Source organism: Salmo salar, chromosome 27 (assembly GCF_965601325.2).
Source record: "Salmo salar chromosome 27, fSalSal1, whole genome shotgun sequence".
Classification (NCBI taxonomy): Eukaryota; Metazoa; Chordata; class Actinopteri; order Salmoniformes; family Salmonidae; genus Salmo; species Salmo salar.
Genome location: NC_138317.1, coordinates 9728016 through 9754250, shown reverse-complemented (window position 1 = coordinate 9754250; position 26235 = coordinate 9728016). Strand labels below are relative to the sequence as shown.

Here is a 26235-nt window from a genome sequence, read left to right as displayed (position 1 = left end):
GGGATTAGAAATTTGTGGCTTAAAAACAAAGGTGTCATTGTACGCTGATGATTCATGTTTTCTTTTAAGCAATTAGAATCCATCCACAGCCTCATAGAGGTTCTAGATACTTTTGCTAACCTCTCTGGATTAAAACCAAATTATGATAAGTGTACTATATTACATATTGGATCACAAAAAAATGCAACATTTACATTAGCGTGTAGTTTACCAATAAAATGGTCTGACGGTGTCATGTTCGTTGTAGGAAGGAGACCAAAGTGCAGCGTGGGTATCGTTCCACATCTTATATTTTAATGTGAAACTTTGCAAAACAAACAATAAACTACAAACAAAACACAAACAAAACACAAACCGTGACGAAAGAGGTGCAACATGCACTAACTCAAAATAATCTCCCACAAACACTGGTGGGAAAAACAACTACTTAAATATGATCCCCAATTAGAGACAACGATGACCAGCTGCCTCTAATTGGGGATCATACAAAATCCCAACATAGAAAAAAGAAACTAGAACCAAAACAACATAGAACTAAATAAACTAGATAAACCCCCCCAGTCACGCCCTGACCTACTCTACCATAGAAAATAAGAGCTCTCTATGGTCAGGACGTGACAGACGGGGATATGGACATACTCGGTATACAAGTCCCGAAAGAAAGAAATGATCTCACTCCAATACATTTTTATAGAAAGTTAACAAAAATAGGTAAGATCTTGCTACCATGGAAAGGAAAAAACCTGTCTATTTGTAGAAAAATCACCATGATTAACTCTTTAGTCATATCACAGTTTACCTATTTGCTTATGGTTTTGCCTACGCCTAGTGACCTGCTTTTTCAATTATATGAACAAAAAACAATTTTACTTGGAATGGCAAGTCAGACAAAAATAAAAGGGCCTATTTATATAATGAATAGGAATTTGGAGGGCAGAAATGATTAAATATCAAAGCATTAGACCTCTCACTAAAGGCATCAGTCATACAAAAGTTATACTTAAATCCGAAATGGTTCTCTAGTAAATTGGTAGGAATGTCTCACCCCATGTTCAAGAATTGCCTTTTTCCCTTTATTCAGATTACAACTGCTCACTTTTGGTTGTTTGAAAACAAAATAATCTCCAAAATATCGTTATTTTTTAAACAAGCCATAGAAAGTTGGTTTCATTTTCAGTTTAATCCACCTGAAAAGACAGAACAAATAATACAACAAATAGGGGTTAAACTCAAATATACTAATTGATTAAAGAAAAAAATATTTTTCGATACAAAATTAAAAAAATGTATAATGTCTGTAAATGATATCATAAATAGGACTGGTGGAGTGATGTCACACATGCAGCTAACACAGACATATGTAAATGTCTGCTCTACTCAAAATCACAACCAACTAATTGCAGCATTACCACAGAAATGGAAGAGGCAAGTAGAAGGGGGAAAAAGTAAGGAACTTGTCTGTTGGCCCTGCATTAAAGTAGCAGCAATCGACTCTGACATCCAACATTTCTAAATTTGGGGACTACCACATTAAACCGAGGGTTGAGAATCTCCCATTTTATGTCAAAGACACTAGTCACATGATCTCATTGATAGAGGGCTTAGGAAGGATACCAGAGGACACCCTGCTGTCCACGTTTGATGTACACTAACATCCCACACACTGGAGGCTTGCAGGTGCTGCAGCACTTCCTTCAGTAGAGACTCTACCCTTGCTCCATCCATCTTACAACTTACTGAACTGGTATTATCCAATAACTACTTTGTCTTTGAGTCAGACTTTTTCCTTCAAGTTCAGGGTGTAGCAATGGGCTCCCCTTTTCCCCCAACTATGCAAACCTGTATGTGGGACAATTTGAAGAAGCATTCCTTTCTAAAACAGAGAGACACCCCTTACTTTCTAAAATACTCCTATGGAAGAGATACATTACATAGATTATGTCTTTGGGCTCTGGGAAGGAAGTCAGCAGGAACTAAATTAATTCCAAACTCTACTAAACGAGAGCTCTGAATATCTCAAATTCACCATGCAGACTGATGAGAGAAATAAACTACTTGGACCTATGGATTACCAAAGAGAAAGATGGATTATCAAAGAGAATGATGCATTACACACAGACTTAAACACAAAGCCCACAGATCGCAATACCTTGCTGTGTGGATAGTATGCATCCCCTTCCCCTCAAGAATGGTCTACCATATAGCCAGTTATGCAGGGTTAAACGAATCTGTGGCCACCAGACAGATTTTGACAGCAATGCTAAAAAAATGACAGATAAATTCAAAATGAGAGGCTACAAGGACAAAACTCTTGATGCTGCAATGATGAAAATATCTCAAAAACCAAGAAGAATTACTTAAAACTGAACCAAAGAACAAAAAGACGATTTGCGTTGTTTTGCACTAAGTACACTGAGGGTTCGGAGAAAATGAAAGCAATCCTGAAAAAGCTGGCATATTCTGCAATCAGACAAAAAAATATATGTATATAAAACATTTTTTTGATAAAAATAAAAATCGCACACCCCTTCAAGGAACCCCCACTGGTGGTCTATAAGCGTGGTCACAATATTGTAGATAGCTTGGTGAGATCTGACCTGTCCCCTGAGCCCACTCAGACACTCTTGACACCTATCCCAAATGGGAACTACAAATGTGGCTCATGCAATAGCACAATAAAAACGTCTTTCTTCAGACACCCACATACAGGTCAAAAAATCCCTGTTAGGGGTATCATCTCATGCAAGACCAAGGGAGCAATCTATCTCATCACCTGTTCATGTGGAAAAGCCTACGTAGGACAAACGAAAATACAATTAAAACAACGCATAGCTGAACACCGCAGCTCAATCAGGTGTAAGAACATTGACAATCTAGTAGCAGCTCACTTTGTTGAAGCTAACCATCCCATCTCCTCCCTCAAATACACAGGCATTTAGCATGTTGCTCTACCAAAGAGAGGAGGTAACATCAAGATCCTACGACTATAAAGGGAGTCTTACTGGATATTCTATCCAAAAACATTGACCCCTAGCGGTCTGTATGTTGACTTTGATCTCAGGCCCTTATGAACAAATCTTTCTTTTCATGGGCAGCTAGTTAGCTAGTTAACATTAACCTTCTACATCTAGCTATTGAACTTCCATCCTCTCAGGCCAGAGGCACAACAATGTATGAATTAATGGTTGGATCAGAACCGCCGTTATAATCATTGGCCAGTACAGAGAATTAAGTAAAACCCCAAGTCCAAATCCCTATCGTCATCCATGGCTAATTTAGGAAAGGGACAATTTTAGCTAGCTAGCCACCGGAGGATAACAACACAACCAGATGCAACAATTAGTTTGTCAATGACGTATGCTCTCAATGGAATTTGATAGAAGTGACGCCAAATCCAAGCTGACTTCTGTTGACACTTTTTTTTTGGTGCGCCAGGACCATTCACAGTTGAGCTCGCTCATTTTAGCTCAACACTGATTGGCCATTTTTTTATACTTTTTTTTATCAAGGGAGGCCAGATGCTCACTGCCTTCCCTTGCCTTCAATTATACAAGCCACAACAATGTCATACTCGTTTGGACCAGACAGCATCAGATAGATGGCCTGCACATAGAGAGACAGAGGGGCACTGTTTCACTCGGTCGGATGCTTTCTCCTGTGCGATACATTCAGCCTCTTGCGAATTGAAAATTATGAAACAGAGAGAAAAATATTCATTATTTTATGTGAAGCCTGGCTTCCCTTGGCATCTATGAATACACACCACTGCTTCTTGAAGGTTCTCCCATCTCCACAGAGGAACTCTGGAACTCTGTCAGAGTGACCATTGGTGTTCTTGGTCACCTCCCTGACCCTCCCAGGCCCTTCTCCCCCAATTGCTCAGTTTGGACAGGTGGCCAGCTCTAGAAAGAGTCTTGGTGGTTCCAAACTTCTTCCATTTAAGAATGATGGAGGCCATTGTGTTTTTGGGGACCTTCAGTGCTGTAGACATGTTTAAATACCATTCCCCAAATCCGTGCCTCGACACAATCCTGTCTTGGAGCTCTACCAACAATTCCTTCTTGGCTTGGTTTTGGTTTTGACATGCATTGTCAACTGTAGGACCTTATATAGACAGGTGTGTGCCTTTCCAAATCATGTCCAATCAATTGAATTGACCACAAGTGGACTCCAATCAAGTTGTAGAAACATCTCAAGAATGGTCAATGGAAACAGGATGCATCTGAGCTCAATAACTTAACAAAATGTGGAAAAAGGGAAGGGGTCTGAATTATTTCTGAATGCACTGTATAATGTCGAACCAATTAATAAATCCCCTATAGGTTGGTGGTAGTTTAATTCATCATATTATTTATCTGTCTCCTCAGCTGGTGACCCTGATTCCCAACATCAAGTGGGGTCAAAGGTCAGAGCATGTGGATGGGACTCTGAAAGGGGTTCTGGCGACTCTCTGTGTTCTTCTGATGTGTGCCGTCATTGTTCTGAGAATTGTCTGTGAGCGTTGACCCTTCTGGAGGAGCTGGCTAGTGAGATGTAGAGAATTGACTAGTGAGCACTATTCTTTTACAGGAGCTTTATGGGACAAAATATTGTCATTTATTTCCTAAAATAAGTGCTTTTGACATAATGCATCTGGATGTAGAGAAGATGGGTCAAGCTCCTATATATTTCTGATGGACTGTATGTATTTCAGCAACTAGCTTTAACTATCAATAATGGCGAGCCACAAGATATGAAAGCCGAGAGCAGAGCTCTTAAAAATCACTAAGACTTAATGTAAAATCTAACAGCAGGTGAGCAATCAGCTTTCTACTCGAGTATGCTCTGCTATGGTAAACAAATAGTATTGTCTGTCATCAATAGAGCATTTCAATTGAACTCGGTGACATTTTCATCCCTAAAGTGTATTAGAAAACGGTGCTACCATGTTATGGCCTTAAGTAGAACACATGCAATGGTTCCTTGAATTATTGTAGAACATGTACACTATCATGATTTTCGCATAGCTCACATGTAACCTTGTATACTATGAGCAGTCACACACTCTATCATTGCCATGGCAATGCGAGTTGTCTACAACCTATTAAGTATAGATATGAGGCTAGAGAATATGGTGCTGAAATACAGATTCAAAAATTCCAAACAACCGGAATTCTTGAGCAGAGCTCTCACACAATGTAAAGCCCCTTTGAGGCCGTAGTGAAATGGGCTATATTGGACTACTGTACTGTATTACATGATCTGTCAATAGTCATGCTTGTCCTGCTTGCGATGAACAACTATGAGTCCAGGCCACAAGAAGTAATGGTACTTTCCCACATGCTACTTTCCCAGCCAACAGCACATTTCCGATGATGTTCACTCCCTGTGTGATTGGGAAAATAAATACCCCTAAATGTTAATTTCAGTGTCCTGAATCAATATATTGTGTAAAGGCCCATATCAAAAGGGAATATAACATGGAAATATGAAACATTCGTGCGTACTAGAATCTCACTCACCCGTGTTTGTACAGCAAATGGGTAGAATTCTCAATTCTTGATGTTTTAAAAACGGTTGAGAATTAAGCAATAAAGTACCTTCCCCTTTTCTCTTCTGAAGAAATCATATTTAGCATTTGTACAGTGTGAAATCATCATTTCCTCATAACCCTGAAGCGGTTAAACCATAGTAGCACTCAGAAATGATTTATGTTTTTTAAGACATTTTTAGATGAGCAAGTTGGTGCAAAGAGCCATTACCTTGAAGACCAGTTCTGGATTGGGTTAACAGATGAACAAGAGGGAGCGTGGTTATAGTGAGGGAAAAAAATATTTGATCCCCTGCTGATTTTGTACATTTGCCCACTGACAAAGAAATGACCAGTCTATAATTTTAATGGTAGGTTTATTTGAACACAGAGACAGAATAACAACAAAGAAATCCAGAAAAACGTATGTCAAAAATGTTATAAATTGATTTGCATTTTAATGAGGGAATTAAGTATTTGACCCCTCTGCAAAACATGACTTAGTAGTTGGAGGCAAAACCCTTGTTGGCAATCACAGAGGTCAGACGTTTCTTGTAGTTGGCCACCAGGTTTGCACACATCTCAGGAGGGATTTTGTCCCACTCCTCTTTGCAGATCTTCTTGAAGTCATTAAGGTTTCGAGGCTGACGTTTGGCAACTCGAACCTTCAGCTCCCTCCACAGATTTTCTATGGGATTAAGGTCTGGAGACTGGCTAGGCCACTCCAGGACCTTAATGTGCTTCTTCTTGAGCCACTCCTTTGTTGCGTTGGCCGTGTGTTTTGGGTCATTGTCATGCTGGAATACCCATCCACGACCCATTTTCAATGCCCTGGCTGAGGGAAGGAGGTTCTCACCCAAGATTTGACGGTACATGGCCCCGTCCATCGTCCCTTTGATGCGGTGAAGTTGTCCTGTCCCCTTAGCAGAAAAACACCCCCAAAGCATAATGTTTCCACCTCCATGTTTGACGGTGGGGATGGTGTTCTTGGGGTCATAGGCAGCATTTCTCCTCCTCCAAACACGGCGAGTTGAGTTGATGCCAAAGAGCTCCATTTTGGTCTCATCTGACCACAACACTTTCACCCAGTTGTCCTCGGAGTCATTCAGATGTTCATTGGCAAACTTCAGACGGGCATGTATATGTGCTTTCTTGAGCAGGGGGACCTTGCGGGCGCTGCAGGATTTCAGTCCTTCATGGCGTAGGGTGTTACCAATTGTTTTGTTGGTGACTATGGTCCCAGCTGCCTTGAGATCATTGACAAGATCCTCCCGTGTAGTTCTGGGCTGATTCCTCACCGTTCTCATGATCATTGCAACTCCACGAGGTGAGATCTTGCATGGAGCCCCAGGCCGAGGGAGATTGACAGTTCTTTTGTGTTTCTTCCATTTGCGAATAATCACACCAACTGTTGTCACCTTCTCACCAAGCTGCTTGGCGATGGTCTTGTAGCCCATTCCAGCCTTGTGTAAGTCTACAATCTTGTCCCTGACATCCTCGGAGAGCTCTTTGGTCTTGGCCATGGTGGAGAGTTTGGAATCTGATTGATTGAGTGCTTCTGTGGACAGGTGTCTTTTATACAGGTAACAAACTGAGATTAGGAGCACTCCCTTTAAGAGTGTGCTCCTAATCTCAGCTCATTACCTGTATAAAAAGACACCTGGGAGCCAGAAATCTTTGATTGAGAGGGGGTCAAATACTTATTTCCCTCATTAAAATGCAAATCAATTTATAACATTTTTGACATGCGTTTTTCTGGATACTTTGTTGTTATTCTGTCTCTCACTGTTCAAATAAACCTACCATTAAAATTATAGATTGATCATTTCTTTGTCAGTGGGCAAACGTACAAAATCAGCAGGGGATCAAATACCTTTTCACCTCACTGTATAGGTGGACAACATACCTAGCTCCAAATAAAATAACAGAATATTGTATTGAAATAGTGATGCACTCACTTTAGATGAAAACTATAAACCATGATCATTCAGTTGCACATATTGCATCAATTAAAGTATATTGTGAAGACTTTTCTATGACATACGCCCCCCCCCCAAAAAAAAATTGGAGGAAATCAAAGGTTCATTCAAACAATGTCGTTTGTTTGAGGACATGGATCATATGAATTGTCATTCCTCTGATTATGCGTTACCCATCCTTCTACTCTAGCTTCCAGTGGGGTAATCATGAGCCTGATATGTGGAAAGGAGTCCAAAGATAATATCCCAATGGTGAAGACTGTGCTAGAATGGGAGAAAAGTACCTCGTAAGTTGGAAATACCCAAGAGTTGGTTTGACGTCAGCTGGGTTTTACCAAACAGAAAAATGTGACTATGTCAAGCGCATGACACAGTATCTTTGTTTAACTCTCAAGTGTCTTGAAATGTGCTCATAAAGCCAAAGTACATTTCAAGTACTTGTTTTCTTGCTAACATTGATGAATGAAGAGTTAAGGGGTTTCTGGGCTGATTACTGACATCTTACTGTATCTGAAGTTTTAGTTAGTGTTTTATACTCTGCTAGGGTGTGAATCTAGCCACCTTCAACTGGCTAACAGAATTGATCAGAGATCTTCAAGCCTAAATCATATGACCACAAGAAATGTATTATTTTAAAACAATCTGGAATTAACTGGATAAATAAATCTTCAAAAACTAAACATGAGTTTTTTGGCATTTATTTAAAAATAATATTTAATACAAAAGTTTCTCAGAACAAAGTCGAAGAGACGCACCTCTGTAAACCATTATGGGGGGCACTTAATGTAAAATTGCTCGTCTTTGCAGATAAACTGTCAATATGGCCTCAAACTATCGCATATTCATTTCTAATTCCACTTTGAGGATGCAGGGTTCTCTCCGTATTCCTGATATCACACCAAAATCACAAGTGTTTGGATGTTCTACATAGGGAAACACAGAATGACAAATGTTTTCCCCCCAAACGACATTATACATGCTTTCTTGTGTATGCATGTGGGAGCACTAATGTGACAAAGCATTTTTGGCAAGTTCAAATGACTCCAAATATAACGCAATAGACAGTTAATGGCATGGGTCTGCCTCCCACCAATTTTAGTAGGCAATGGACTTGGACAACGCTATTGACAGCTAGTTATATCCCTCTGCATTTGGTCAATGTTCTCATTCCCATAAACAACAGCAAACCGCAGCCAGAAATAGTCATAATATATCCTTTAACATACAAAATCACTAAAACAACTTTGTTGACATGGCTGAATGACATCCGCAATAATAAAAACCAACATTTTCAAAGCGTCTTCATATTTGTAGTGATCCCAGAGATAAGAACTCTGCATAAGAAAGGACTTGGTCAGATATAGCATAAGTCAATGTGATAGGCAACTTCTTAAAAGCGTCTTCCCAATCGGAGTACATATTGAATGGGCTGGAGAGCATTGCATCGTATTGTGAAGTGAAGTGAAAGAACTTGAAAAGATCTTGTTAACCAAACTTGTTTCTCTCTATGACCACAATTATGCTCGCCAGGGTTGGGGTCAATTCTATTTCAATTCAGGAAGTACACTAAAATTCTAATTCTCTTTAATGCTTTTCAATTGGTAACATTTTGAATGGGAGTTTGGTTCACTTTCTTAATTGACTGGAATTTAAACGGTATTGACCCCAACCACGCTCACAAATGCAGTAATGTGATTCTTCTTAAAGTGATTCCTTCTACTGTTTCCTCCACTTGATTTTGAAAGACCAGACAGCCTGAACAGTGTCTCTCTTCAGTCCCAGTTGTGTGGTTGAGCGTCAGTTCATAACTGCGTTTACACACATTCCCTACACATTGTGTACACGACACATTCTCAGTCTATAGGTGTGCGAACACACTACTCTTCGCACATGGCTGGAGTCCTTACGGATCAACACGTAGTGTATGTGTGTGTATGTATGCAAACAAGAGCTTCTAACTGTGTATGTGTGTGTGGGCACCACTCCTCATAGTTAATCAGTCTCGTCACTGTCTTGGTCAGGGGTCCACTCAGGGTCCTTGGATTGGGGCTCGTTTCTTTGGGGGTCTCCCAGATGGATCTCCCTGACGGTGAGGATGCGTGTCAGCATGGTGTCCAAGGTGTGGTCGTCCAGGCCCTGGGAGGAGAACCACATGGGGCTGTTGGGGACGCACGAGCGTTCCGGGAGCAGGAAGAACACGTTGGTGCGCTGTTTCACTGAGTCCGAGCTGGAGAGAAGAGGGCGAGGAGGAGAGAAGAGGGCGAGGAGGAGAGAAGAGGGCGAGGAGGAGAGCTCCGTGTTCGAGTTTTTAAATGATATGAGGAAAGATTTCAGAAAAGCAGTTTTGAAAAGCAATTTCAAGAACAAGATTTTAGGTTACAGTACTTGGTTAGATTGGCCTGCAGAATGGGGAGATTAAAGGTATGCAGTATGTGTGTGTGTCACTCACCACTTGGAGAGGTAGAATTCGTACAATCGGACAGGACAGCGGAGGGGATTCTCACTGTTCTCCATCATCTCCAGCACCTCCTCTTTCTCCTCGTCCTCCCTCTTCCTCTTCGCTGCCACACCGTCTGCATCGGCTACACACACACACACAGGCAATGAATACATAAAAATCAAATGTGATCGATATTGTACTTTTCACATTAGTAAAAACAGCAACCCACACTTAAGGCTCATTGTTTTAAGCTTGCTAAATAAATAGCTAGCTACAGAAATGGATTGACATCTTTAGGCTAACTCAATCAGCGCACAGGCCGTATTGAAAAAAACAACGAATTCGCGGACCAGACATAACCTATTTGTTTTGACCAACTACAAAAAATGTTTTCTAAAACTTGCAACTGCGACAAACTGGCCATGGTTTAATTAGAAAAAATGTGTCTCTTTATAATGTCCACTCATGTACATAGGATGCTGTATGTAGCATTTTAACATAATAAAACTAAAGAGATAAATATTTGTCCAGCCTTTGCTGCTATGCTTGCAAATGTGCATAATATGCTGCGACCCAAATCAAAAAGTATTGAACTCCTCCACCAAATAACATATTTATTTTTTTTTCCCGCACTGCATGGATCACCAGTGAGGTCGAGTGCAGCGTTGCGGTTTGGTGCACTCAAACTGTCTTGTAGTGGAGTAGCCAGCCTAGGCTACTGCTCAAATGTTGCTGTCATAGACCTACATGTTTCTACTTGGCATGGTGTTTTGTTGCAGGTTTCGTTTTTTGGTTATTCATTTGTCAAGCTTTAAAAACCGAAGACAGACTGCAACATTTTGGTAGCCTAGCTAGGACTGTGTGTTGCATGTGTCTGTACACTCACCCTCCCCTGAGGCTGAACGGGACCAACAAAAGCAGCGCAATTGAAGTTCAATTCACGGATGACGCAAGCGCATGTTGCTGTAATTTCATAAAGTAGATGACAAGTGTTGACTAGCTTGTGTCCCCTATTCGGCCCGCGGGCCTTGAGACACATGCGCTAGCGTATTAGCCAAGTTATGACTGACTTGTTATCAGTCCTTGCTAGTTTGATTGTACTGAGATACTTAGAGTCGTCCGTTTTTGTTCAAAATATTGAGTCATTGAAACAAACGGTGCATCCCGAAAGGGTGGCGGCAGCAAACACTGCACCAGGACAGCTGTGATTTACAACCTGATACCAATATTTTTGGGATTACCAAGAAATGTATTGGTGAATTATATTAATCATGCATTGAACTGCATCCATCCATTGTGCAAACAATACCTTACTGTACGTCATGGATTTTTTTGTAAAAAATAACCTATTTTTAAAGTCTGTTGGTTTTGTAGCATAAACTGAGAATTTGATATTTTTGACTGATATGATTATATGTTTGTTTCATATCTGCAAAGTATTTAAAACACGTTCTGTTCCACTTTCAGTTTCAATATGGCAGATATTGCATTCATTGTGTATCAAGTTTACAAACTATAATTTCAAGTTCATCAAATATATATACAGTATCAGTCAAAAGTTGACACTCATTCCAGGGGTTTTTCTTTATTATTACTATTATCTACATTGGACAATAATAGTGAAGACATAAAAACTATGAAATGACACACATGGAATCATGTAGTAACCAAAAAAAAGTGTTAAATCAAAATAAATGTGATTTTCTTCAAAGTAGCCACCCTTTGCCTTGATGACAGCTTTGCACTCTGTTGGCATTCTCTCAACCAGATTGCATTTCAATTAACAAGTGTGCCTTGTTAAAAGTTAATTTGTGGAACTTAATGCGTTTGAGCCAATTAGTTGTGTTTTGACAAGGTAGGGGTGGTATACAGAAGATAGCTCTATTTGATAAAATACCAAGTCCATATTATGACAAGAACGGCTCAAATAAGCAAAGAAAAAACGGCAGTCCATCATTACTTTAAGACATGGTCAGTCAGCGCGGAACATTTCAAGAACTTAACGTTTCTTCAAGTGCAGTTGCAAAAGCCATCAAGCGCTATGATGAAACTGGCTCTCATAAGGACAGCCACACTAAAGGAAGACCCAGAGTTACCTCTGCTGCAGAGGATAAGTTCATTAGAGTTACCAGCCTCAGATATTGCAGCCCAAATAAATGCTTCAGAGTTCAAGTAACAGACACATCTCAACATCAACTGTTCAGAGACTGCGTGAATCAGACCTTCATGGTCAAATTTCTGCAAAGAAACCACTACTAAAGGACACCAATAAGAAGAAGAGACTTGCTTGAGCCAAGAAACACGAGCAATGGACATTAACCGGTCTGATGAGTCCAAATATGAGATTATTGGTTCCAACCGTCGTGTCGTTGTGAGATACAGAGTAGGTGAACAGATGATCTCCGCATGCGTGGTTCCCACCGTGACACATGGAGGAGGTGGTGTGATGGTGCTGTGCTGGTACCACTGTCAGTGATTTATTAACAATTCAAGGCACACTTAACCAGCATGGCTATGGCTACCACAGCATTCTGCAGCGATACGCCAGCCCATCTGGTAAGCGCGTAGTTGGACTATAATTTGTTTTTCAACAGGACAATGACCCAACACACCTCCAGGATATGTAAGGGCCATTTGACCAAGAAGGAGAGCGATCGAGTGCTGCATCAGATGACCTGGCCTCCACAATCACCCGACCTCAACCCAATTGAAATGGGATGAGTTGGACCGCAGAGTGAAGGAAAAGCAACCAACAAGTGCTCAGCATATGTGGGAACTCCTTCAATACTGTTGGAAAAGCATTCCAGGTGAAGCTGGTAGAGAATGCCAAGAGTGTGCAAAGGGTGGCTACTTTGAAGAATCTCAAATATAAAACATATTTAGATTTGTTTTACTCTTTTTTTGGTTACTACATGATTCCATATGTGTCATTTCATAGTTGTGATGTCGTCACTATTATTCTACAATGTAGAAAACAGTAAAAATAAAGAAAAACCCTGCAATGAGTAGGTGTATCCAAACTTTCGTACAGCAAAACGGATAACACCATCGCGTTCGTGACTCTCATCTTTCCATAGAGGGGTAGTTGTACGTTCGGACGCTACAGAAGTTTTTGTGAGAAGACCGATTTTCGGGATGTCTCATGGTCTGACAAACACCGCTCTAGCTCTGTCACCACAGATGCATAAGTGCGACAGGCGGATGCGAAACGCATCCTATGCAAAAAATGAGATCCCTCGCTTAAACTCACAGGTTTTTAAATTATTTTATTTAAATTATTATTATGCCAATTAGATTAGTAGGCAAAACCAAATTGCTGTTTTTGTCACAGTCCTAACGCGTCCTGCATGTTCTGTGAGCATCAGATGGTAATTCCAGAGAATCTTAGCTTAGCCCAAACGGTTCAAACGCTAGAGTGAAATTCATAGGAATTCATGGCTTCAGAAACTGCCAGAGACCTGTTATCACAGATCGTTTGATTCTATCTATTCTCTTCTACCATTCCTTGCCGGAAAAGTAGCAAGATATGGTCTCTGGTTTTGAATCAATCTAGAGAACTGAATCTGAACGCATCTGAGGAATTGAAAATTAAACTTTAGAAAACTTGAAATGATAGTTCATGAACTTGATACAGACAATGAATGCAATGCCTACCATATTGAAACTGAATATATAAATATTATATTTGAAAAGGTAATTACATAGAAATGTTATGCACTATTTATCCAATTCAGTTTCAAATCATGAAATACAAGGTACATTTATGAATTCAATGATTCAATATGTGCGTTTAAAATAAAAACATATTGAATTCAAATACAGTTTCTGTTGCAACTGAACTTGCTCCATAGAGCGAAGGAGGAGAAAACCAAATAGGCAAAGCACCTGCTGTCTCAGTTGCAAGGTCCTTCTTCGGGATGGGCGGGTAGAAGCGCAGGAAGTTGGACTTGGTGTTGTCGTGGATGGACTTAGTGCAGCGCATGACGTGGGCGAAGGAGAGCTGGCGGTGCTGAGCCACCGTCTTGAACTGGAAGAACTTGGTGCAGAAGAAGAGCAGTGTGTTGAGCAGCACGATGGGAGAGTAGGCCCCCAGCTGTTTACAGTCCCACAGGTACTCCTCCTCCACCCGCGAGTGCAGGTAGCCTGGGAGAGAGCAATTCCAACATTAAAGACCTTTCAATAAGCATACTAATAACACATACCTAACACCCTCAAATACATGAAAGGAACGCAAGAGAGGGGGAGAATGTGAGTTAAGGTGAAGGATGACAGACGACAAGTGGGAGGTCATTCACAACAGTGGAGTAAGCAAAAGGCCTTATTACAACCTTTAAGTTATACACTGTTTACGAGTGTGTGTGTTTTCTTACCACTGGCAGTTATGGTAGGTTTGAAGTCTTTCAGCAGCTTGGTGATCTCCAGTGTGAACTTGCCATAGAAGAGATCAGTGAATATGTTCTCCATGCGCCCATTCTGAAATAAGTACTGCAGAAGGAGAGGCAAAAATCAACAGAATGATATCATCAGAAGTGAGAGTGTTTGAACGTGTGTGTGTGTGTCCTACCTGCTGGATGCCGAGGCAGAGATAGAACAGACTGTCCTGGCTGTAGGACTCGCCGTTGGGTCGTTTGACTTCACAGATAAACCGACAGAGACCGTAGCCCAGCTCTGCTGTTGTGCACTTTAAAACATCCTCCTTTATCTCCATTGGCCGCGCTGTAACAGGGGGAACAGAACGTTATTCAGTGTACCGACTTACATGATTCCCGGAAGCAATTAAGGAGGCAGGTTTAATTCTATAAAGAGGCAGTCAATTAAAGAAGCAAAGCAACAAAATGTGTGATATCAGGGTTTTCAGGAAATGAAAAGTTAAAATATAGTCATGTTTGCCTGTGCTTGAGTGTGATATGGTCAGGGCAGGGGGTGGGTGCGCGTGCATGCACAAGTGTATCAGTGAGCAGACCCACAGCCAAATCGAGGCTTCTCCAGGTCAGGCTGGGTCTTGCTCCACTGGACCCATCTCTTCCAGGCGTCCACCCCGTACATGTGCTGCAGTTTGGGGGGCTCGCCGGGCACCACGTCACTCTTGGCCGCACCCAGCGAAGGCACCGCTGACGCCGTCTCTGCTGCTCTCGACTTACGCTTCTGTGGGGTCAAGGGGGGAGAGAGAGAGAGAGAGAGACCCACAGACAAAATATTTACAAAGTATTTTAAAAAAGGAGCACTGCTGGGAGTTGAAATATGGAAATAAATGGCTGAAGGCGCCCGTTGAAAGGAGTCTTATTTAGACTACTCTTTTGGGCTCGTACCTTTTTCTTCTGTGGCAAGCCATCCCGAGCTTTCCTTCTGGCTCTTCGTCGTGGAGGAGAAGGAGGTGGACTGGGACTTCTATCCCTCTCCTGATCCCTCCAATGGGCCATCAGCTCCAGGGTTTCTGACAAAACCGATGCAGATATTTGAAAACAACTGACGACAATGAGAATGAGGCCAGCTGAATTGTAGTGCGTTGAATGAAAGCGTTTTGACTTACTGATGCTGGTTACATGTTCAAAACATAACAGGACAGTTGAAAGACGGAACGCCACAGAGCTAGAAGCCATTCAATATAAAGTCTCAATATGTTTTGACTATATAATTACCTTCAAAAAAAGATGGACAGTCTTCAACCAACTTATACAAGTTATACTTCAGGGAAAAAAAGTCTAAAACCAGATTGGGTCCATATAAATATTGCTAAAATCAGGAATCCCTAATAAGTGTGGAGGTGTAAAAGTCGAGCATCACTCACGGACTGGGAAGTCAGCCTCTATGTCCATGACGGGGGGTGGGGGGGTGGCGGGGACATTGATGTCCACGATGGGTCGGAGCGTCTCGTGGGCGTAGGGTCGACTGTGGCGCGATGAGACGCCAGGGGTGGGAGGTGGCTCGTCATCCCAAGTGGTGAGGAAGTTGCTCAGTTCGTCTGTGTCCAGGTCTCCACTGTAGGTGCTGCCCTGGTCTGGTCCCCAGAGAGAGAGAGAGAAAAAAAAAAGCATTTAAGTTATGGGACAGCTCTCAAAATATGTCGGAAACCCTCTCTTTAACCGCCCGTTATTTTCTTGACAGTGAAGTAGGAAGTGCTTGTTAAAATGGTGCTATTAACATTTCAGTTTCTTTGAGATTTATTGATATCACCATGTAGTTACTATTGTTCTGAATTATTTCAGATCAGTTCTAGAAACTATTGTTACTACATAGTCCTTAAAGTCCCATCCTGGCCCACATACCACCATGGCCACCAAATCACCCCTAGCTGTCCAATTGGCTCATTCATCCCCTCACCTCTCCCCTGCAAGTATTCCCCAGGTTGTTGCTGCAAAGGAGAATATGTCCTCAGTGAACTTACCTACAATAAGGGTTAAAAAAAAAGAGGTATCTATAGTAATGAGGCAAAGCAAACTTCTAAGCTCAATTAACTAATACTAGTGAGGCACCGATATGACATTTTGAGCCGACACCGATATCTGATATTTTCCTTAGCGGCCTTTTAAGAATTCTAGTAGTTAAATAGTTAACACACACACACAGCGGTCTAAGGCAATGCATCTCAGTGGAAGAGGCGTCACTACAGTCCCTGGTTTGAATCCAGGCTGTATCACATCTGGCTGTGATTGGGAGTCCCTTAGGGCTTGGCCCAGCGTTGTCCGGGTTTGGCCGTCATTGTAAATAAGGAATTGTCTTAACTGACTTGCCTAGTTAAATAGAAAGTTACACACACACACACACACACACACACACACACACACACACACACACACACACACACACACACACCAAAAAGTTATTTTGTTGGCATTTACGCATGTCCCCATTGCCAGTAAAACATAATCAAAACACATTTCTTTCACTTACTTGCTGTGCTGTTTCATTGTTCATTTGTTCAGTCGTTTCATTCTCAACCAGGATTTCTATGGAACACCATTTGGGTCTTTGACATGTCAAATAAGTTTAGTGACCAATCAGGACCTGAATATGACTGCATGTCACATAACAATTGAACGTGTTCATACATTTTTCACGTAGTTATTATACATTGATTACACTATCACTTGTATTTCATGTCACAACGATTCATTGATACGTATGCTATGATGATGGTAAAGTTCTCGCGCACCTACAGTGCTGGTCATAAAAAAAGCTAGCTAGCCATTGGATGCAAACAATGTTCTTCCCCAAAAACGACAATCTGTTTCAGTAGCTATCTAGCTAGGTGTCATCTAAAATAACCCTAATTTATAAGACAGTTCTTATTTGATTAATGGTGGTCGGACCCATCTATGTGAAGCTTGCCACAATAGGAATTAGCCACAGGAGTGGACTTTGCATTTAGCCTTCAAAATAAAACTGCCATTGACAGTGATGCAAATTATTACAAATAGTAGAATTATGCCATAATTGAATAGATCATGCTAAACGAGGTTGGAATGTTATGTAAAAATAAAAAAAATACAATAATTTGTTAATTTGACAAATCGATTGAAATTACACTGGATCTATTATACTTTAGAATTGCATTGGGGGCATACTTATTTCACTGTACAGCCCTACCTATGGATTGTGGATCAATGTCATAGGGTATCAGTCTAGTCAGTGACACCCAGAGAAGATTAGCGTCATAGCTCTTATTGCGGGATTCTGAAACAACTGAATTGAGCCACAATTATTGTCAACCTGTGTGTATTGAATACTATTCCAGAGGATAAACAATACTGCGTGGATGTTTTGCAGTCTGATAACTCTGAGGACTTTGGGAATAAAGAACTTGGGTACTGAGTAGACTGATACACCATTTCATTGATCCCCAATCCTTAGGTAAAGCTGTGCAATATGAAGGGGGAGGTGATTTCACAGTCCCGCAATAAGAGCTACAATGCTAATATTTGCGTAAACTCTTCACAGATGTGTTCTGTGGGTGTCACCGAGTAGACTGACACCCATTTCAATGTTCCACATTCCAACCTTGTTTAACATTATCTAGTCTAAATATGGTTTTCCATCAATTGTAACCTTATGCATCCCCTTCAAAGAGGTACTTTTATTTTGAAGGCAAACCACAAATCCACTATTGTGCCTCATCATTTTTGTGGCTAGCTTCACAACACATAACCCAGGCAGGTCAAGCCTCACTAGCCAGATGAAGCTAGCTGGCTGCTTATAACATTAGCTTTAGGCAACAGGGTTAAGTAGCTGGCTAGCTATTTATTTTCATGAACTGAAGTTCAATTTCAATAGGCAAATAATAATTACTCACAAGGATTCCTAAATCATTGCTAAAGAATAATGAAAATGACTGCAGTTTCCACTGGGTCATTGCTTTCAGGCTGGTTGTATTGGTGCTAGCTAGGTACCAAGCTAAAGCTAGCTACCCCAGAAGTTGCGGTCGAACAAATTATGCTTTATTACCAACGCAGTATTGTAAACACATTGTTCGTGGCCGGTGTTTACAGACTTTTTTTGTACAGCTTTGACAGTGCTACTGATAGTGGTGGCGCTTGGCTTGCACGTGCAAATTCATAACACACAACATTCTATAATAGAATGGTGTTATTTGACGTGTCAAATTAAAAGCTTATTTAACTCATTCAAATAGTGTTATTTGACGCCTATCTTTTTTGACATGCAAAGACCCAAACGGCGTTCTATAGTATGTCGTGAAGCTAATAGCAGTGATGCTATTACTGTGTAACTCAGGTAAGGCAACATGTGAATAATTGCGCACTTAGTAATGTGTACCGGTGCTCGACCAGTTGCGAAAGCCGACATCACCCACGACAGAGAACGGTTGATTGTCAAGGGCAATGAATTCCATTATCTTGGCTTTAATGGATTTCGCCTTTGCGTTGTCTCACTGACATTTTCTAACTCTTTAAAATGACTGTTTGACTTGTTGACTGCTCGATCCACACAGCAGACATTGTGGGCTAGGTTAGGAATGCTGTGTTGCACGTGTAGCACAACATTTTACGTGCCGTCATTACGTCATGTACCCACAATATATAGGTATGCATGTCAGCTTCGACATCGGTTTTGCACATCAGCGTTAAACTAGACATCGGGCCGATACCGATGTTGGAATTTTCAGCTAATATCGTCCGATTCTGATATGTTCACCAATATATTGTGCAGCCCTAACTAATACATTACCTGAAGTCATAATGCAGAATTCAAATTAATAATAGCTTTTTATACTCTCATTCAGCTGTAAATTGCATTTAAACGAGACTTGGTGGAAGAGCAAAGAAACCCAAGTTATAACAAGCTCTCAAAGCTGTAGCTTGGCCTATGAAGCCATAGAGAGGGTCTCACAGGTTCAAAGACAGTGCTTACTGTCTGATTACCGAAATAGCTTATGCTCATAAGGCTACGCAACAGAACATGTTTTGCAAGTCCAGGTAATCCCTCCATGTTTCAGTCCGTTTTCTTCCATTTGGCGCCTAATGAACATGACCCAGATCTTATTCAAATCCCTGTCTCCCTCCCCTGGTTACCGTCTTGTACTACTGGGGCTGGAGGCCTTTCAGGGGGTCGCTCAGGGGACTTCTCCCTCCCCTCGTCGGCCACCATCTCGGCCATGAGGATGAGGTCGGCCTCGAACGGGTCAGAGGGGATCTTTTCCTTGATGTCCTGGATAGTCTCCACAATGCGCTCGGCGTTATCCAGGGTCACCGGCAGGAACATGGGCACGGGCAGCTGGAAACAGGACAAATAAAGGGTTAGACGTGGAGGATATGAGGGATGCAATTCTTTGTTCATGTTGCTCTTCTGTTCTGCAAGAGCATGTACCAGCCAACCTCCAACTACTATTAAATAGCAGTTGGTTTCAAATTAGTCCAGAGCACACAGCTCTTATAGAGAATTTGAGGAGAAATCTGTGTGACTATGTGACTGACTGAGGTGAATGGTAGGTAGTGCTAGATGTGGGGTGTTAACATACCGGTATGGGAAGTCCTACAGGCTGGGGTGTGTACTGGGTGTACAGGTTCATGGGGACTGGGACATACACTGGCACTGGGACAGGCACTATGATCACCTTGGGGAAATCGTCATCTGTGGACCAACAAACAATTTCAAGATAAATAGAAATACAAGTAGAGTGTGTCTCTGAATATCTATATACAGGCTACACGTGTGTGTGTGTGTGTGTATATTCAGTGGCCTGTATCATAAAGCATTCATTTTTATCATGCATTTTAATAAAACACTTTAAAAATACTTGTTTTGTTTTACAACCATTTGAAAGGGCGAGGTGCCTTAAGCCTCTTGTTTGACCTTTCCTGCATGTTATTTATGTTTTGTATATTTGTATATAAACTGTGTGGTATAAAGGCTACGTGTGTGTATGATGTTGTACCTGTCTGGCACCCTATGGTAGTGAAGTTGGGTTTACACATGATGCCCTTGTTCTGGACCATGGGTTTGCAGAGCAGGGCCTTGTTCTTTTGAGCCCTGGGTGGAGGGGCCCGGGGGGTCTGTGTCTGGGTGCTGGCCTGCCACACAATGAAGACAGACCGTTAGTAACCATAGCGTAAATTAGGTTTGGCCTCACTCAAGGGTTTTACATTATTTGTACTATTTTCTACATTGTAGAATAATAGTGAAGACATCAAAACTATGAAATAACACATACGGAATCATGTAGTAACTAAAAAAAAAAAAGTGTTCAACAAATCAAAATATATTTCAGATTCTTTAAATTAGCCATCCTTTGCCTTGATGACAGCTTTGCACAATCTTGGCATTCTCGCCAAATACATTTAAACTCAGTTTTTCACAATTCCTGACATTTAATCCCAGTAAGAATTCAATGTCTTAGGTCAGTTAGGATCACCACTTTATTTTAAGAAGGTGAAATGTCAGAATAATAGTAGAGAGAATGATTTATTTCAGCTTTTATTTCTTGCATCGCATTCCCAGTGGGTCAGAAGTTTACATGCACTCAATTAGTATTTGGTAGCATTGCCTTTAAATTGATTAACTTGGGTCAAACGTTTTTTGGTAGCCTTCCACAAGCTTCCCACAATACGTTGGGTGACTTTTGGCCCATTCCTCCTGACAGAGCTGGTGTAACGGAGTCAGGTTTGTAGCCCTCCTTGCTCACACGCGCCTTTTCAGTTCTGCCCACACATTTTCTATGGGATTGAGGTCAGGGTTTTGTGATGGCCACTCCAATACCTTGACTTTGTTGTCCTTAAGCCATTTTGCCACAACTTTGGAAGTATGCTTGGGGTCATTGTCCATTTGAAAGACCCATTTGCGACCAAGCTTTTACTTCCTGCCTGACGTCTTGAGATGTTGCTTCAATATATCCACATAATTTTCCTGCCTCATGATGCCATCTATTTTGTGAAGTGCACCAGTCCCTCCTGCAGCAAAGCACCCCCACAACATGATGCTGCCACCCCCGTGCTTCACGGTTGGGATGGTGTTCTTTGGCTTGAAAGCCTCCCCCCTTTTCCTCCAAACATAACGATAGTCATTATGGCCAAACAGTTCTATTTTGTTTCATCAGACCAGAGGACATTTCTCCAAAATGAACGATCTTTGTCCCCATGTGCAGTTGGAAACCGTATTATGGCTTTTTTTAATGGCGGTTTTGGAGCAGTGGCTTCTTCCTTGCTGAGCGGCCTTTCAGGTTATGACCAAGCTTCCTGTCATCCAGGACCTGAGCAATACAATGCAAAATGTATTACTTAAAAATAATACAATGTGATTTTCTGGATTTTTGTTTTAGATTCCGTCTCTCACAGTTGAAGTGTACACATGATAAAAATTACAGACCTCTACATGCTTTATAAGTAGGAAAACCTGCAAAATCGGCAATGTATAAACTACTTGTTCTCCCCACTGTATACTAGGCGTGTCAGAGGAAGGTCCAAAAAATTGTCAGACACCAGTCACCCAAGTCATTGACTGTTCTCTCTGATACCGCACGGCAAGCTGTACCAGAGCGCGAAGTCTAGGTCCAAAAGGCTCCTTAACAGCTTCTACCCACCAGCCGTAAGACTGCGTAACAATTAATAAAATGGCCACCTGGACTTTTTACTTTGACCCCCACCCACCCCCTTGATTTTTCACTGCTGCTATACGCTGTCTTATCTATGCATATTCACTTTACCCCTACCTACATGAACAAATTACCTAGACTAACCTGAATCCCCGCACATTGACTCGGTACCGGCACCCCATGTATATAGCCTCGTAATTTTAGTGTGTTACCTATTTTATTTAGTAAATATTAATCTTATCTCCTTCTTGAACGGCATTGTTGGTTAAGGGCAAGTAAGTAAGCATTTCACGGTAAAGTCTACACCTGTTGTATTCGGCGCATGTGAAATTTGATAGTTAACCAATAGCTAGCCGGACTAACTATTTAGAAGTCTTATGGCTCGGGGAAGCTTTTCAGGGTCCTGTTTGTTCCAGTCATGGTGCATCAGTATAGCTTGCCGTGCGGTAGCAGAGACAACAGTCTATGACTTGGGTGGTTGGGGTCTCAATTTTTAGGGCCTTCCTCTGACATCGCCTGGTATAGTGGTCCTGGATGGTAGGGAGCTTGGCCCCAGTGATGTACTGGGCCTTACACACTCCCCTCTGTATCACCTTGCAGTCAAATGCCAATCAGTCACCATACCAAGGGGTGATCAAGCCAGTTTAGATGCTCTCAATGGTGCAGCTATAGAACTTTGAGGATCTGAGGGCACATGCTGAATCTTTTCGGCCTTCTGAGGGCGAAGAGGCATTGTCGTGTCCTCTTCACGACTGTGGTGTGTGTGAACTAGACCATGATAATTCCTTAGTGATGTGGACACCGAGGAACCTGAAGCTCTCGACCTGCTCCACTACAGCCCTGTGGATGTGAATGGGGGTGTGCTCGGCCCATGGTGTTGGAGTCATGTGCGGCTATGCAGTCGTGGGTGAACATGGAGTAAAGGAGGGGGCTAAACATGCACCCGAGGGGCCCCTTGTTGAGGGTCAGCGTTGCGGATGTGTTGCTGCCTACCCTCACCTGAGGGCGGCTCTTCAGGAAGTCCAGGATCCAGTTGCAGAGGGAGGTTTTTAATCCCAGGATCCTTAGTTTAGTGATGAGTTTAAGAATGCACTATGGTGTTGAATGCTGAACTGTAGTCAATCAACAGCATTCTCACACAGCTGTTCCTTTTGTCCAGATGGGAAAGGGCAACGTGGAGTGCAATAGAGATTGTGTAATCTGCGGATCTGTTGGGGCGGTATGTGAATTGGAATGGGTCCAGGGTGTCTGGGATGATGGTGCTGATGACCAGCCTTTCAATGCATTTCATGGCAGGTTACCTTGCTGTTCTTGGGCACAGGGACTATGGTGGTCTGCTTGAAACATATAGGTATTACAGACCGGGTCAGGGAGAGGTTGAAAATGTCAGTGAAGACACTTGTCAGCTGGTCAGGGCATGCTCGGAGCATGTGTCCTGGTAATCCTTCTGGCCCTGCGGCCTTTTGAATGTTAACCGGTATAAATGTCTTTCTCACATCGGCTCCAGAGAGTGTGATCACACAGTTGCCCAGAACAGCTAGTGCTCTCATGCATGCTTCAGGACCAAGCCTGGCCTGTTGAGGAGTGACGGACTCCATCCTAGCTGGAGGGGTGCTCTCATCTTATCTACGAACATAGACAGGGCTCTAACTCCTCTAGCTCCACAATGAAATAGGGTGCAGGCCAGGCAGCAGGCTGTTAGCCAGCCTGCCAGCTTAGTGGAGTCTGCCACTAGCACAGACAGTGTAGTCAGCTCAGCTTTCCCCATTGAGACCGTGTCTGTGCCTCGATCTAGGTTGGGCAAAATTAAAAATGGCGGTGTTCGCTTTAGCAATCTCACTAGTATAAAGACCTCCTCCATTCCTGCCATTATTGAAAGAGATTGTGATACCTCACATCTCAAAATTGGGTTACTTAATGTTAGATCCCTCACTTCCAAGGCAGTTATAGTCAATGAACTAATCACTGATAATAATCTTGATGTGATTGGCCTGACTGAAACATGGCTTAAGCCTGATGAATTTACTGTGTTAAATGAGGCCTCACCCCCAGGTTACATTAGTGACCATACCCCCCGTGCATCCGGCAAAGGCGGAGGTGTTGCTAACATTTACGATAGCAAATTTCAATTTACAAAAAAAAACCCAACAATGACGTTTTCGTCTTTTGAGCTTCTAGTCATGAAATCTATGCAGCCTACTCACTCACTTTTATAGCTACTGTTTATAGGCCTCCTGGGCCATATGCAGTGTTCCTCACTGAGTTCCCTGAATTCCTATCGGATCTTGTAGTCATAGCAGATAATATTCTAATTTTTGGTGACTTTAACATTCACATGGAAAAGTCCACAGACCCACTCCAAAAGGCTTTCGGAGCCATCATCGACTCAGTGGGTTTTGTCCAACATGTCTCTGGACCTACTCACTGCCACAGTCATACTCTGGACCTAGTTTTGTCCCATGGAATAAATGTTGTGGATCTAAATGTTTTTCCTCATAATCCTGGACTATCGGACCACCATTTTATTACGTTTGCAATCGCAACAAATAATCTGCTCAGACCCCAACCAAGGAGCATTAAAAGTCGTGCTATAAATTCTCAGACAACCCAAAGATTCCTTGATGCCCTTCCAGACTGCCTCTGCCTACCCAAGGACGTCAGAGGACAAAAATCAGTTAACCACCTAACCGAGGAACTCAATTTAACCTTGCGCAATACCCTAGATGCAGTTGCACCCCTAAAAACTAAAAACATCTGTCATAAGAAACTAGCTCCCTGGTATACAGAAAATACACGAGCTCTGAAGCAAGCTTCCAGAAAATTGGAACGGAAATGGCGCCACACCAAACTGGAAGTCTTCCGACTAGCTTGGAAAGACAGTACCGTGCAGTATCGAAGAGCCCTTACTGCTGCTCGATCATCCTATTTTTCCAACTTAATTGAGGAAAATAAGAACAATCCGAAATTTCTTTTTGATACTGTCGCAAAGCTAACTAAAAAGCAGCCTTCGCAAATGGAGGATGGCTTTCACTTCAGCAGTAATAAATTTATGAACTTCTTTGAGGAAAAGATCATGATCATTAGAAAGCAAATTACAGACTCCTCTTTAAATCTGGGTATTCCTCCAAAGCTCCATTGTCCTGAGTCTGCACAACTCTGCCAGGACCTAGGATCAAGGGAGATACTAAAGTGTTTTAGTACTATATCTCTTGACGCAATGATGAAAATAATCATGGCCTCCAAACCCTCAAGCTGCATACTGGACCCTATTCCAACTAAACTACTGAAAGAGCTGCTTCCTGTGCTTGGCCCTCCTATGTTGAACATAATAAACGGCTCTCTATCCACCGGATGTGTACCAAGCTCACTAAAAGTGGCAGTAATAAAGCCTCTCTTGAAAAAGCCGAATCTTGATCCAGAAATTATAAAAAACTATCGGCCTATATCGAATCTTCCATTCCTCTCCAAAATTTTAGAAAAAGCTGTTGCACAGCAACTGACTGCCTTCCTGAAGACAAACAATGTATACGAAACGCTTCAGTCTGGTTTTAGACCCCATCATAGCACTGAGACTGCACTTGTGAAGGTGGTAAATGACCTTTTAATGACGTCAGACCGAGGCTCTGCATCTGTCCTCGTGCTCCTAGATCTTAGTGCCGCTTTTGATACCATCGATCACCACATTCTTTTGGAGAGATTGGAAACCCAAATTGGTCTACATGGACAAGTTCTGGCCTGGTTTAGATCTTATCTGTCGGAAAGATATCAGTTTGTCTCTGTGAATGGTTTGTCCTCTGACAAATCAATTGTAAATTTCGGTGTTCCTCAAGGTTCCGTTTTAGGACCACTATTGTTTTCACTATATATTTTACCTCTTGGGGATGTCATTCGAAAACATAATGTTAAATTTCACTGCTATGCAGACGACACACAGCTGTACATTTCAATGAAACATGGTGAAGCCCCAAAATTGCCCTCGCTAGAAGCCTGTGTTTCAGACATAAAGAAGTGGATGGCTGCAAACTTTCTACTTTTAAACTCGGACAAAACAGAGATGCTTGTTCTAGGTCCCAAGAAACAAAGAGATCTTCTGTTGAATCTGACAATTAATCTGGATGGTTGTACAGTCGTCTCAAATAAAACTGTGAAGGACCTCGGCGTTACTCTGGACCCTGATCTCTCTTTTGAAGAACATATCAAGACTGTTTCAAGGACAGCTTTTTTCCATCTACGTAACATTGCAAAAATCAGAAATTTTCTGTCC

General features: G+C 41.9%; 1 protein-coding gene across 4 annotated transcripts in view; it reads right to left on the bottom strand.

Annotated features, from left to right (window-relative positions):
* Positions 1-8170: 8170 nt before the first annotated feature.
* Positions 8171-26235, bottom strand: part of LOC106588467 (zinc finger MYM-type protein 4) — a 34741-nt gene continuing 16676 nt past the window's right edge. For all 4 annotated transcript variants that reach the window (XM_014177533.3, XM_014177534.3, XM_014177537.3 and 1 more), the window contains 11 exons: positions 20319-20454; positions 19902-20014; positions 19456-19657; positions 15717-15926; positions 15238-15362; positions 14896-15073; positions 14493-14644; positions 14299-14413; positions 13814-14071; positions 9938-10070; positions 8171-9715 (listed from right to left, as the gene is read on the bottom strand). In XM_014177533.3, the coding sequence (XP_014033008.3) occupies positions 9481-9715; positions 9938-10070; positions 13814-14071; positions 14299-14413; positions 14493-14644; positions 14896-15073; positions 15238-15362; positions 15717-15926; positions 19456-19657; positions 19902-20014; positions 20319-20454 (1857 nt within the window). In that variant the 3' untranslated portion in view covers positions 8171-9480. The remainder of the gene's footprint in view (positions 9716-9937; positions 10071-13813; positions 14072-14298; positions 14414-14492; positions 14645-14895; positions 15074-15237; positions 15363-15716; positions 15927-19455; positions 19658-19901; positions 20015-20318; positions 20455-26235) is intronic.